General features: G+C 37.0%; 1 protein-coding gene across 1 annotated transcript; it reads left to right on the forward strand.

Moving 5' to 3' along the window:
- Nucleotides 1-403: 403 nt before the first annotated feature.
- Nucleotides 404-13,775, forward strand: cyp46a1.1 (cytochrome P450, family 46, subfamily A, polypeptide 1, tandem duplicate 1). The gene is given in 15 exon segments (NM_001020522.1): nucleotides 404-610; nucleotides 723-803; nucleotides 932-1,013; nucleotides 1,424-1,497; nucleotides 3,847-3,933; nucleotides 4,704-4,842; nucleotides 4,927-5,040; nucleotides 5,135-5,291; nucleotides 7,070-7,141; nucleotides 7,311-7,383; nucleotides 7,466-7,550; nucleotides 7,640-7,750; nucleotides 7,905-7,993; nucleotides 12,633-12,699; nucleotides 13,085-13,775. Coding segments are annotated over 15 exon segments (1,506 nt in total). The 5' UTR covers nucleotides 404-476; the 3' UTR covers nucleotides 13,226-13,775.
- Nucleotides 13,776-14,251: the final 476 nt, after the last annotated feature.

Consider the following 14,251-nt stretch of genomic DNA (forward strand, 5'->3'; position numbering starts at 1 on the left):
TCAAGTTGGTTTTAGCTGGTCATTTGGACTAGCTAAAATCAGGCTGGAAATGGCTGGAAACCAGCCTGGAAGTGGCCAAAACCCCTCTAAAACCAGGCTGGTCGACCAGCTAAAACCAGCCAACCATCCTAGGCTGCTTTAAGCTGGATCTTTCAGCAGGGTTGGAAGAAGCACTGCCCTCTATCGTCCACAAACCTAGAAATGACAATATTGACATTCGTCTAATGTTATCTGTTATCTGCACCCTTGCACTTGTTAGCCGGTCTACATATCTCAAACTTGGAATGTCATTCACAATGCACTCAATGGACCTAGTGACTTCACTGTGAGAGATTAGGGTTAGGGGTGGGGTTAGGTGTAGGCAATAAAAGCATAGCATGCAGCTCAGCCATCAACTGCACTCACATTCGTTCAACGTTTGATAGCAGTTAGTCGGTAGTGTACAGACGTTTACTGAGCTACAGTACAAAGCCATCATGATCTTCGAATGGGTCTTATATATCGTTTTTTCCCTGCTCGCTGCTGTTTTTACTGCATTTCTTGGGTATTGTCTGTACATTCATCATCTTCATCAGAAATATGATCATATACCAGGACCTCCAAGAGACAGGTAAGAAACTTGAAGAATTGTTATTTATGAATGTATTTGATACAAATCTATTGCAATAAGATTTGTAAACAAGGCTCAAATTAATTAAGCTTGTAAATGTATATTCTTACAGTTTTCTGCTTGGACATTCGTCATCTCTTACTAAAGCAGTTTATTCCGACAACAACCTTATACATGACTTATTTCTTTACTGGTAGGACGCTTTTGTATGAACCCATATTTTGTATATTGTATATATATATTTGTTGCCTTGTTGATTGGAACTTGCACTTGTATACTTTATATATTGTTTAATAATTCTGTTGTATAATTCTTTTTAAGGGCAGAAAAATATGGCCCTGTTTACAGGATTAACACTTTGCATTATGTCACAATAATGGTTTACTGCCCTGAGGCTACGAAGGTAAAAATTTAATCTTTTATGTGTGTTTTTTATACCTAGTCAGAATCTATATAAAAATATACTATTGTAAATTACTTAAATTAATCTGTTGTGGTGATTCTGTAGATGCTATGGTAATATAACCGCTGTAGTAATATAAAATAAATGACCCAATACACAGGTTTTCTACAACAATAGGCTGCACTGCTCAACAAAACACCACATTTTACAGTACAAACTGAAGTAGACTATAGTGTGTATTACAGTTTACCAATACACTATAGTTAATACTACAGTATGTTGGTGCACTAAAGTGTTATAAATATTATAATATGTATATAATACACTTTACTATGGTTCAAAAACATTTTTCAAAAGTATTTTTCATGTGGGGACGCTGTAAAATAATAATACATTTTTTGTTTTTATAGACGATCATGATGTCACCTAAGTATATCAAGGATCCATTTGTCTACAAACAACTATTTAACTTGTTTGGGAAAAGGTAAACTTTAATTTGTTTAGAAATTGTCACACTTCTACATTGATTGCTGGTTAATTACTATTCAATTCAATTCATCGTCATTTCTATAGCGCTTTTACAGTGTAGATTGTGTCAAAGCAGCTTAACATAGAAGTTCTAGTATATTGAACCTGATTGCTTTAAAACCTTATGCATGCCTTTAAATTGATAAAATCAACAATGAAGATGGATCTTCATGAAGCAAGTCACCTTGCTAATGCCTTTAGTTCAGTTCTATTATACCATCAGGGTTCTTCTACTTTCCAGATCCATCACAAGCCTGGTAAATGTGTATTTTCAGTCTGTAAAACTTTTGTTTTACCACTAAAAAGCTTTACTATCACTTGACACTTGACTTGTAAACACTTTGCATTCACCATGCAATCCAATACTTGAAATAAGCTGTCGTTGTCCAATAGAGCTGTGGGAAAAATATTGTTTAAAAAGTCGATTCTGTGTCAGTATTGAGACTTTTACAAATTATTTTGCTATTCTCTCTTGAGTCCATTCTTAGTTTTTACTCTTCCTATTCCTTACAAATACCACTTGAACCTAATATAATCAGTAATAAAGGAAAATTTAAGGTACTTACAAGAGTGTTCATAGTGAGCTGTATTTAGATTAATCTTGAGACATAAAAACCAACTTGCATGACTCAGCTGAATGCACAAGTGCTCTTCCTTCCTGTCCGCTGTTAAAAAACAGCATAGAGCTCCATCTGTGGTTAAAAACTAGCCTAGAGCACCACATGTTGTTAAAAACTAGCCCAGAGCCCCATCTGTTGTTAAAAACTAGCCTAAAGCACCATCTGTTGTTAAAAACTAGCCTAGCACCATCCGTTGTATAGAGCCCCATCTATTGTTAAAACTAGCTTAGAGCTCCATCTGTTGTTAAAAACTAGCCTAGAGCATCATCTGTTGTTAACTAGAGCACCATCTGTTGTTAAAAACTAGACTAGAGCACCATCTGTTGTTAAAAACTAGCCTAGAGCTCCATCTGTTGTTAAAACTAACCTAGAGCACCATCTGTTGTTAAAAACTAGAGCACCATCTGTTGTTAAAAACTAGCCTAGAGCACCATCTGTTGTTAAAAATTTGCCTAGCGCACCATCTGTTGTTGTTAAAAACTAGCCTAGAGCACTATCTTTTGTAAAAACTAGCCTCGAGCTCCATCTGTTGTTAAAAACTAGCCTAGAGCTCCATCTGTTGTTAAAAACTAGAGCACCATCTGTTGTTAAAAACTAACCTAGAGCACCATCTGTTGTTAAAAATTAGCCTAGAGCAGCATCTGTTGTTGTTGTTAAAAACTAGCCTAGAGCACTATCTTTTGTTAAAAACTAACCTAGAGCTCCATCTGTTGTTAAAAACTAGCCTAGAACACCATCTGTTGTTAAAAACTAGAGCACCATCTGTTGTTAAAAACTAGCCTAGAGCACCATCTGTTGTTAAAAACTAGCCTAAAGCACCATCTGTTGTTAAAAACTAGCCTAGAGCTCCATCTGTTGTTAAAAATTAGCCTAGAGCATCATCTGTTGTTGTTGTTGTTAAAAACTAGCCTAGAGCACTATCTTTTGTTAAAAACTAGCCTAGAGCACCATCTGTTGTTAAAAACTAGCCTAGAGCTCCATCTGTTGTTAAAAATTAACCTAGAGCACCATCTGTTGTTGTTGTTAAAAACTAGCCTAGAGCACTATCTTTTGTTAAAAAACTAGCCTAGAGCTCCATCTGTTGTTAAAAACTAGCCTAGAGCACCACCTGTTGTTAAAAACTAGCCTAGAACACCATCTGTTGTTGTTAAAAACTAGCCTAGAGCACTATCTTTTGTTAAAAAACTAGCCTAGAGCACCATCTGTTGTTAAAAACTAGCCTAGAGCTCCATCTGTTATTAAAAATTAGCCTAGAGCACCATCTGTTGTTGTTGTTGTTAAAAACTAGCCTAGAGCACCACCTGTTGTTAAAAAAACTAGCCTAGAATACCATCTGTTGTTGTTAAAAACTAGCCTAGAGCATTATCTTTTGTTAAAAACTAGCCCAGAGCACCATCTGTTGTTAAAAACTAGCCTAGAGCTTCATCTGTTGTTAAAAATTAGCCTAGAGCACCATCTGTTGTTGTTGTTAAAAACTAGCCTAGAGCACTATCTTTTGTTACAAACTAGCTTAGAGCTCCACAGCTGTTGTTAAAAACTAGCCTAGAGCTCTATGAGTTGTTAAAAACTAGCAGAGCCTAGCCTTCGAGATAAATTCCATATCCTCTATTGTCATCTTGATGTAGATATTTTTCACAGGTTCTGCATTTTTCACTTGTATAAGTCATATAAATCCTTCTTTTCAGGTTTTTGGGAAATGGGCTCATTACAGCTGTGGACCATGACATGTGGTACAGGCAGCGTCGCATCATGGATCCAGCCTTCAGCAGCACGTGAGTCAAATACAGGAAAAAATGCTGAAATGTGATTATGGCATGCAGGATGAGGCTGAGATACATGGTGGCAAGAATATTAATAGGAGACACCTACATGACACACTAGTCTTACATTTCATGAATGAGCTTCATTTTCCAGATCCTCAGATTTAAAGATCTGTGAAGTGCTTTGGAATGTGCTATTGTTTATTTGTTGTTTAACATAATCTCAACTAAAAAAGGAAGACAGGGCGAGACATGAAGTAACCTCCCTGCTGAAAAATCCAGCTTAAACCAGCCTAGGCTGGTTGGCTGGTTTTAGCTGGTTGACCAGCCTGGTTTTAGAGGGGTTTTGGCCATTTCCAGGCTGGTTTCCAGCCATTTCCAGCCTGGTCTTAGCTGGTCAGGCTGGAAAATTACCTGCTGAATACAGCTAAAACCAGCTTGACCAGCCTGGTTTAAGCTGGACATAGCTGGTTTTGGCTGGACTCCCAGCCTGGCTAGGCTGGTCAAGCTGGTTTTAGCTGGTCATCTCCCAGCTAAGACCTGGCTGGAAATGGCTGAGAACCAGCCTGGAAATGGCCAAAACCCCTCTATAACCAGGCTGGTCAACCAGCGAAAACCAGCCAACCAGCCTAGGCTGGTTTAAGCTGGATTTTTCTGTAGGGCTCTGTTAATAATAAATTTTAAGATCCATTGGGCTCATGCCGGTCCCAAGATTTTTGGCCTGAGTCTGCTTGCCACAGTGATATGACTGATAATATATCTGTTTCTGGCTTATTAATCAGATACTTACGAAGCTTGATAAGCACTTTTGACGAGATGTCAGAACGCCTGATGGACAAGCTGGAGGAAATTGCCAACAACAAAACCCCTGCCGTCATGCACGACCTGGTCAACTGTGTTACACTTGATGTCATTTGCAAGGTTTCTCCATCCTTCTTATTGATCCAAGGGGAAGTCTGTGTCAAATCAGCTGTTTATCAGTACTCATAATACTTCCATTCGCAGGTGGCTTTTGGTGTTGATTTAAATTTATTAAATCAAAAGGATAGTCCTTTCCAGAATGCAGTAGAGCTGTGTTTAAAGGGCATGATCTTGGATGTCAGGGACCCATTTTTTAGGGTAAGAAAATGTATCCAAAACAGGTCACTATAATGTAATAGGGTTAACGCCATATGAGTTGTTTTTTATTTACTTGTGTTGTTTGGGTTCTCAGCTTTTTCCCAAAAATTGGAAGCTTATACAGCAAGTTAGAGAAGCAACTGAACTCTTACGTAAAACGGGAGAGAAATGGATACAAAACAGGAAGACAGCAGTGAAAAATGGAGAGGACGTCCCCAAAGACATTCTCACACAAATCCTCAAATCAGCAGGTATGTTGATCTCAAGTGAAGGAGAAATTCAGTGGTTTAAGAGATAGTTTTCTGATTTAAAACGAATCATTTTGTCATTATTTACTCAGCCTCCACTTCACTCCAAACCTGTTTGACTTTCTTTGATCTGTTGAAAAAAAAAGACATTTTGGAAAATGTTATTATATATTTGAAACCGGTAACCATTGAGTTCTATAGCATTGTATATGTTTTTCCTACAATGGATGTCAGTGGTTACCAGTTTCTAAGAGTCTTCAAAATATCCTTAGTGTTCAACAGAATGAACTCATCAAGGGTTGGAATCAAGTGTGAGTAAATAGTGAGGTCAGTTTTTGGTGAACGAGCTCTTTAAATGTCTTTTTCTTCTTCCCTTTTGTTGCACAGGTAACCTGATTATGACAAATTAAAAAATACAGCTTGTGCAGGCAGCATGTTCATGGCTAAAGTCCATGTATACAAATACAAAGTCAACAATAAAACACTATAAACTGGAGAACAGGGCTTATTATCCTGCTGTCTAGATAACAAATATGATTGATCAATCAACCATCTGCTGGTTTGATATTATTGAATAACTACAAGTGTATCACATATATATAGGGAAACATAGAGTCTATTTATCACTATAGAGCGCGTTAGCTGACAGTCATGCACCATTATATGACTGTTCTGAGGATTGCATAGGAGGGGCGACGGCACCTCTAATAAAAAAGGAAGGGGAATCTTGCCGTTTTTATATTTATTTCAAAGTGTTTTCATGCCTAAACAAAGCAAAAGCACAGAACAGACTCACATTTAAGAGCAAGGGGCGACCCCTGGTGGTTCGGCGGTATTGGTTGCGTATAGGGAGGCTCGGCCCTTTAATGTTTCTTGCCACCCTTCAGAGAAAGACTGAAAATACGGGAGAAATACGGGAAATTTCTTTACGGGATGATAGCGGGATAGAACTTTAAAATAGGGGAGAATCCCGGGAAAAATGGGAGGGTTGACAGGGATGAATATAGTGGGTTTTGCTGGCAAAGGCAAGTTGCGTTTAGCGGCTTTTGCCAACAAGTGAAGTTTCATAAACTAATTTCGAGAGGAGCACGTGATTTGATTGTGCACCGCTGGCCACTCATCCGTAATCAGTAATAATCCAATCAGAATGATCCTAGCTTAATATAAATGGATCACTTTCTCCTTATTGCTCTATCTTCGTTTTGAAAGAATCCCCCCTTCCACCCCATCTCCTCCTTTTTTCTCCCCTTCTAAAGGGAGAGTGATCGAGACCTACCTGATCTCGGTTCTCCTGATATGCTTCTAGACCGGGCGGGAGCCCTGGGCTCAAATATCTCTGAGCTCAGGGTTCTCTCCCGGGACAGCATGCCAAACCTGCTATAAGTGCCAAGCATATCTAAGTGGGAACTCTTGAAACTGTTATTTCTGAATGGGCGTACGCTGCGATTTAGATGATTTGCAAATCTATTTGTTGATGGTGTACTACGTGTCTAAAGCATTCACTTGTCATTATCTCATTGTTGGCAGAAGTGCTGTTTTGCATCTGAACTCTTCATATATATATTTATATATTGCTTTGTCAAAGGGCCCTGATTCTTGATCTCCCTTCTTGATTTTATTCTGTTAACAATTGACTAGATTGAAATGATACCACACTTACAGGCCAAAGATATGCAAATAAAATGACTTCTGAAGTCACTTTTTAAAATGTCTCTCATTATTTATTCTTTCTTCACTGTAGACAGTATTATTTAACAGGTAGCCTAACACTTTTCTTGCAGAGGAGGAAAATGTTAATAACACACAAGATCTTGAGCAGATGTTGGACAATTTTGTGACGTTCTTCATTGCTGGTGAGTTACTGCTCACGTTGATGAATTTGAAGTGCTTTTGTTGCATACACACAACCCCGCCCATAACCCCACCCCTCACAGTGATGTCAGTAGCTCTGCATGTGTCTGAGACTGGTTGTCTCATCTTGCATGTCTTGCAGCCAGATACTATTGCTCTATTCTTCTGCAGGCCAAGAGACAACAGCCAATCAGCTCTCATTTGCAATCATGGCATTAGGGAGAAATCCAGAGATCTATAAACGGTAAAACACTTGTTAGAAATGTGTCCCTGTTCTGTCAGACTTTTATTATAATACTACAGTTCAATATTCCTTTCATTTCCAGAGCTAAAGCAGAGGTGGATGAAGTCCTTGGAACCAAAAGGGAAATTTCAAATGAAGACCTTGGAAAATTGACTTACTTGTCTCAGGTTGGTTCAAAGAGACTTTTACATGCTACAAACACAATTTTTTATTTTTTTTGTGTCTATTTCTTTTAATGGTGTTTTGTGTTATTCAGGTGTTGAAGGAAACCCTGCGTCTGTACTCCACTGCGCCAGGAACCAATCGCTGGCTTCATGAGGACATGATCATAAACGGCATTAAAATCCCTGGAGGCTGTTCTGTTATGGTGAGCATCACCAACATGACAAACAAAATCAGCTCCTGTCTTCTTAAATATAGGGATATTTTTGTTAAACATTTTTAGTTGAATTAAAACAGTTTTATATGTAAAAAAAAGGAAAATAAAAGCATTTGAGCCACATTTCTCTTTTTCCATACAGTTCAGCTCGTATGTCTCCCAAAGACTGGAAAAGTTTTTCAAAGATCCGTTGAAGTTTGATCCAGAGAGGTTCGATGTGAATGCCCCAAAGTAAGTCATTATCACCTACTGTAGCTTCAGTTTTATTTTATTTTATTCTAAATCTTTAGTTCAGAAATTATTAATTAAGTTAAATTTAAACATTATTAATGAGATGGCTCACCCAAAGACTTATACTGACCATAACAATAACTCTAATCCTTTAGGTTGCTTTCTTCTGTAAAACACAAACAAATATTTATTTGAAGAAGGTTCAATTGGTAACCATTTACATCCATTGTAGAAAAGAAAATATCACGGAAATCAGTGGATAGCAGTTAACAGCATCCTTTAAATGAAATTCCTTTGTGTATATAGACCTTTTTCATGGCTGCTGCATGGAGGGCGCCATAGCGACCAGCGTCTTCCGGTAGAATGCTAAAAACTTCCGTTCACAGCGTGTACAACTGGTAATCTGCGCTCCGAAAATGGGTTTCAATAACGTTTTTAATGGATAACAGAGTGTTTTTGTGACACACAACTTAGAAATGTGTCTGTTTTAGCCGTTATAATCTGTCACATGTGGTTCAAGCGCGTCAGAAATATGAGAAAAACGCTCTCCTAGTTCTAGCTCAGCGGCTCTTTAACACACGCACACACACACACACAGAGAGAGAGAGAGAGAGAGAGAGAGAGAGAGAGAGAGAGAGAGAGAGCAAACCAGAGTACTGGCATGAAACTTAACAGGTATGAAAGTCGTGCAATTTACAAAAATGACCAATAAAAGTCTGTTATTGATCCTCTGCTGGCTGATTTGCTGTTCATTCTGCTGGTTATATATTTGAAATAAAGAGAAAATGTTGACTTTAGCGATGACAAGGCTTCATTTAAACTGCAGAAGAGGCCGTCTGACAATGAGGGGAAAATGCCTCACAGCAGCTGTTTTCCCTCCTATTAGATTGCATTTCTTTAAATGATCAGTCCAGGAGATGGTGCTGATGGACAACAGTATTAGTTCAAAGATGATAAAAGCAGGTAAAATAGATTAAAACTATCGTTTCAAAGCTGTCCAAATGTGACGGTTTACACGCATCAGCTGCCGACCGGAAGTTCTTAGCATTCTCCTTGCGCATAAACGCAAAGCATAATGGGTAATTTTGCGTTCCAAGAAAAAGGTCTATAGCTAAACATAGAATATAGAATAATGATGGTACCTAATTGTCCGAATATTTCACTGTAAGAGAAGAAGAGCTTGCCTTTTTTTGTTGCACAGCTGCACTGTTAAAAAAAATGCTGTCCCAACATAAATCGATTAATTTTACTTAATTCCTTTACAAATTTAAGTAGACTGAACATAAACAATTTAAGTTGTCCCCAAAAAAGCCTTAATAAGTGTGTTGATTCAGCTCAATTTAAATAAATAGTTGCAACAAGCAACAAGAATGTTTTTTTTGAGGATGTGTTTGTTTGAACTGGAGTATGTTATCATCCCTGTCATACGTCAAGTCAGAGGTTGGCCAAGAAGGTGTCAAAAACATGGATTTGACATCCACCAGAAGTCATTGATTTTAGCAATTTTCTGTTTTCAAAACATACCAATCTGCTCCAAAAGACAGATTCAACACCCTGCCGACTTATTAGTGAAAAAGGGTCCCTACCCAATATCATAATTCAGCATTAAAGAGCTAGAATAAAAGTTAAACCTACACTGACTGTGCTCATCTGTCAGAAGAAAGTCAGATACACTGAGGATGACTTTGTTTTGTTTTTTTTAACCCCGCCCACTGCCATTTTAGCCAGTAATATTTCGGCACCCCGGGTTGCCTTGCTTAAAAAACTATGCATTACATTCATTAATTTAGAAAGGCTTTCAAAGTATACGCATACTTTGGGAACCTTTCTGAATGAATGAATAAAATCTCTTGAAAAACTGTGTTTTTGGTGTAAGGGTTTTAATTTCCTTTAAATGTTTTGTTGTTTTTGTGGAAAGATATTTTGGTGATAAATAATTTCCTATGTGTTTGTTTGAACTGGAATATTTTTATTATCCCTGTCATACGTCAAGTCAGAGGCTGGCCAAGAAGGTGTCAAAAACATGGATTTGACATCCACCAGAAGTCATTGATTTGAGCTTATATTGAATAATTAGCAATTTTTGGTTTTCAAAACACGCCAATCTGCTCCAAAAGACAGATTCAACACCCTGCCGACTTATGAGTGAAAAAGGGTCCCTACCCAACATCATAATACAGCATTAAAGAGCTAGAATAAAAGTTAAACCTACACTGACTGTGCTCATCTGTAAGAAGAAAGTCAGATACACTGAGGATGACTTTGTTTTGGTTCTTTTAACCCCGCCCACTGCCATTTTAGCCAGTAATATTTTGTAATATTTGAGTATTTCGGAATATTTCAGTAATATTCGATTCTGTATGAAAATATTTCAGAAACATGCTAAGTGAATATTCTATATAATATGCTGAAGTCAGATATTAATTCTGATTTAAAAATGACTGTTACCTGCTGGAACTCTGACTTTGTTTTGGTTCTTTTAACCACGCCCACTGCCACTTTAGCCAGTAATATTTCAGCACCCTGGGTTGCCTTGCTTAAAAAACTACGCCTTCATTCATTTAGAAAAGCTCTCAAAGTATACGTATCTAACGTTGTTTTCCAACAAGAGAACCCGGGGTGCCAAAAATATTCAAGAGTAATATTGGAACAAAAAACTAGAACACAAACTCTCTTTAATATGTAAAATATTCCTTCTATTGTGTGCTGTTGCATTTATATAGAACATGATTTAAATCAGCCTTTAGGCTTGATAGGCTTGCTCATGTTGCTCCTCAATCTGGCAACCTGCCTGAATACCTATATAGTAGGGTTGGGCATCTAAGCTATAATGCCGATCCGATACGCATCTCGATACAAAGAATACGATTCGATATATTAGCGATACATTTGTGACATATTGCGATGCAACACGATACGATTCACACCCATATCACGATACGATGCAATATTTCAGCACTAACTAATTAGATCAAGTTTATGAGATGATGTGAAAGAGGATGCTGTGCCATTGAATGAGTTTGATTATTTATTAACCAAGCAAAACCAAGACTTTTTTTTTACAAACTGGCTCTTCTCTCAGAGCCAGAATGTCAGTTTACAGTAGAGGGCCATTTTAGAACCTATAGCACATATTATTTAAGTATTTTCAAGATAAACAGAATGTATAAGTGCAATATATATTAAAAAAATATGTATATATTTGCACTCTTTCAACATAAATAAATTTAGCATTGCACAACAAGAATTGTGATTTAACTTTTCAACTATGAAAACAAGTTTTACAAAGATATATTTTGCCACTGATTATTCAAAACTTAAGGTCGTGAACTAGCAGTGTTATGCTGCTTTGAAACATCACTGTCACTGTAAACAACAGGCTAATAAAAATATAACAAACCAGCAATCTTCTTGCTGTGAGGTGGTCAAACTACCCACTGTGCCACCGTGACACCCAATTATTTTTATCATTATTATTATTAATATTATTATTATTATAAATAAATAAAAATTAACAGGAGGAGGTGTTTAAAACCTTCGTTCTCCGTGACACTAGGCTGAATATCTTTGCAGATGAACAATGCAATAGCATTCGTTATTGGCGTAGAGCGCACAAAACTGTTGCGCACGGAAAAAAAACTTGCAATGCTTTTCTCACCACTTTTGGGGCTGGTTGAAGCAGTGCGAAAGCCGGGGATGCAGAAACACTGGAAGATGCTTTCACAACAACACTGTGGCGTCGCTTCAAGTGAGATTTCAGATTAGTCGTACTGCCCGCGTATTTTACAGATGCACAACACATTTTGCAAATTGCATCTGTCCTGTCATGTCGTCCATCCTTAAATCCATAATGTTGCCATACTTTAGATTTAAAACTCAGTGGGGAATAAAATGTTTGTTTTGCTTCTCGCGCTTTCTGAGGGCGCTCCACTAGCTTCATCCGCACACCTGATACACTGAGTTGTAGTGTGTGCACATCCGCAAATCCGTTGCTAATGCTTACCTAATGTAGGTCGATTAAATTATGCGCCAAAAACAGGTTGACAACACTTGTTAATAAATAAAAAATACATTCTATATTAAAAATATAAGCTGTATCTCGGAAAAATCGATGCATCTCGCAAAAACCGATGCATCTCGATTTGCTTCCAAAATTTCATTCATCCTCTGCTGCTCAACCGATGCACTCGCATCGTGCACGCGCATGACCGCGTATCGATACATATCGGTTAATCTTCCCATCCCTACTATATAGGTAGTTCAACCACTAGGTGTCAAACTTACATACTGCACCTTTAAATTAGCGAATTAAGTGGAAATTTCCATTTTTAGGTGAACTTTTCCCTCAGTTTTTTGGGTGACCTATCCTTTTATGACATTAACAATAGTCCCATGTAGGATTTACTAAACAGAAATATAACAAGAGACCTGCTTAATTGAACAAGTGCAGTTTTTCTACTTGATGTTACAGCGGCAGGTTGATAGCAGCTCTTTAAAATTCAGATTTCACAATGTTTGAGTTGAAAATAACTAATCGTGAGTTTAAGAAGTGTGTCAGAATTGTATCACTTAAACACTACTTTATTTAATAACATTATAGCATGACAACGCTGATTTCAAATTGTTTTCTTATCTAAAGGCCTTATTACTGCTACTACCCATTTTCACTTGGTCCACGAACCTGTCTTGGCCAGGTCTTCGCACAGGTGATGAAACACACACATGCATACATCCACATATTGGTTTTGGTGGATTATGAGGAATCTCCATTGGCATAATGTATTTTGAACTTGCTTTTTTTTATTGCCTTACCCTAACACTAAACCCGTCCCTCATAGGAATCCTGTGGCAAAAAAATAATATTTTATTTAATTTTTTTTACAATTTTGAATGTTGAGGACTCAAGGCATGTCCCCATAAACTACTTTAACACTGTAAGAGCAACATTGTTAGCTCATGTCATTATTTAAATTTGTGAAACCACCAAAACCAGTACACACACAGAGACATCTGTACCTTTTTTGGATTTCTTTTCACTGTTTTATGGATATTTGCAGTGATCATGATCATCTCTGTTGTTTCTACATTTAGATGGAGGCAAAACTAGTGCTTGCCAAACTGCTCCAGAGATTTGAGTTCAGTCTGGTCCCTGGACAGTCTTTCGATATTAAAGACAACGGAACTCTACGGCCCAAGAGTGGAGTGATCTGCAACATCAAGCAGTGCTCATAGGACATGTTTAAATCTCTAATGACAGCTCTTTTGAAATAAATCCTCTTATATTAGTCAAACATGTGTCAGAGAATGTAGGTTGTAACGGCGCAACCACAAATGATTTAATCATCAATTGATTTACATTAATGAAAATAAATTAACTTACAGTGCATTAATCAATATGAACAAGCAAAGTTTGTTTTAATTAGTGCTATAGTAAATGTTGAACTATGATTATTATTAATCTGCTAATAAATTACAAGTGTTATTAATTGCTGTACAAGATTGTTCATACTAGTTCATGATAGTAAATACACTAACATTAACTTCTGGACAATTATTTAAAGTGTTAACATGCAAACTTGAAAAATCTGCAGGCACAATGGGAGCCAATGAAGACTGGTGAAAATGTTTAGGTTTCCCTAATTTCATTCATTTTTTATTATAGACTGTTTTAAACATTTTCAGTGAAAAGCTTAATTGTATAATCGTTTAAAATCTCATATTTACATGTCATAATATAAACAACAGAGATTAAACGATGCATTAAAAAACATTTATAAGTGTAGGTGTTGTCATTTTTCTCTTGAAAAACTGTATTTTTGGTGTAAGGATTTCAATATCCTTTAAATGTTTTGTTTTTGTGGAAAGATATTTTGGTGATAAATCATTTCCTATGTTATTAGTGTTGTTGGGAAATTGCTGTATTCGAAATTGGATAACAGTGACACGTACAGGTGATAGAGAGGTAGCTTTAGTTTACTGTCACGTGATATTGTTAGCTGCGTGATTATCAGTAAAAACGGGAGTTTAACACGAGCAGTGAGATGCTTTTGTAAAGAACAACTTTGTATGATTTTATATGAAATGAAAACACACTGAAATTATCTTAATGACTCCTAGACTTTGATTAGGAGATGCACAATGTATGTTGTTTTTTGTTTGTGTTCTACCAGCTGATATGTGAAGTTAATAATAATGCTGGTTCGATAAGAAACGAAATCAGTTAAACTGCTGTACAGAAAAGCAAAACTTTGAAGATAT

Source organism: Danio rerio, chromosome 20 (genome assembly GCF_049306965.1).
Source record: "Danio rerio strain Tuebingen ecotype United States chromosome 20, GRCz12tu, whole genome shotgun sequence".
In the NCBI taxonomy this organism is placed as follows: domain Eukaryota; kingdom Metazoa; phylum Chordata; class Actinopteri; order Cypriniformes; family Danionidae; genus Danio; species Danio rerio.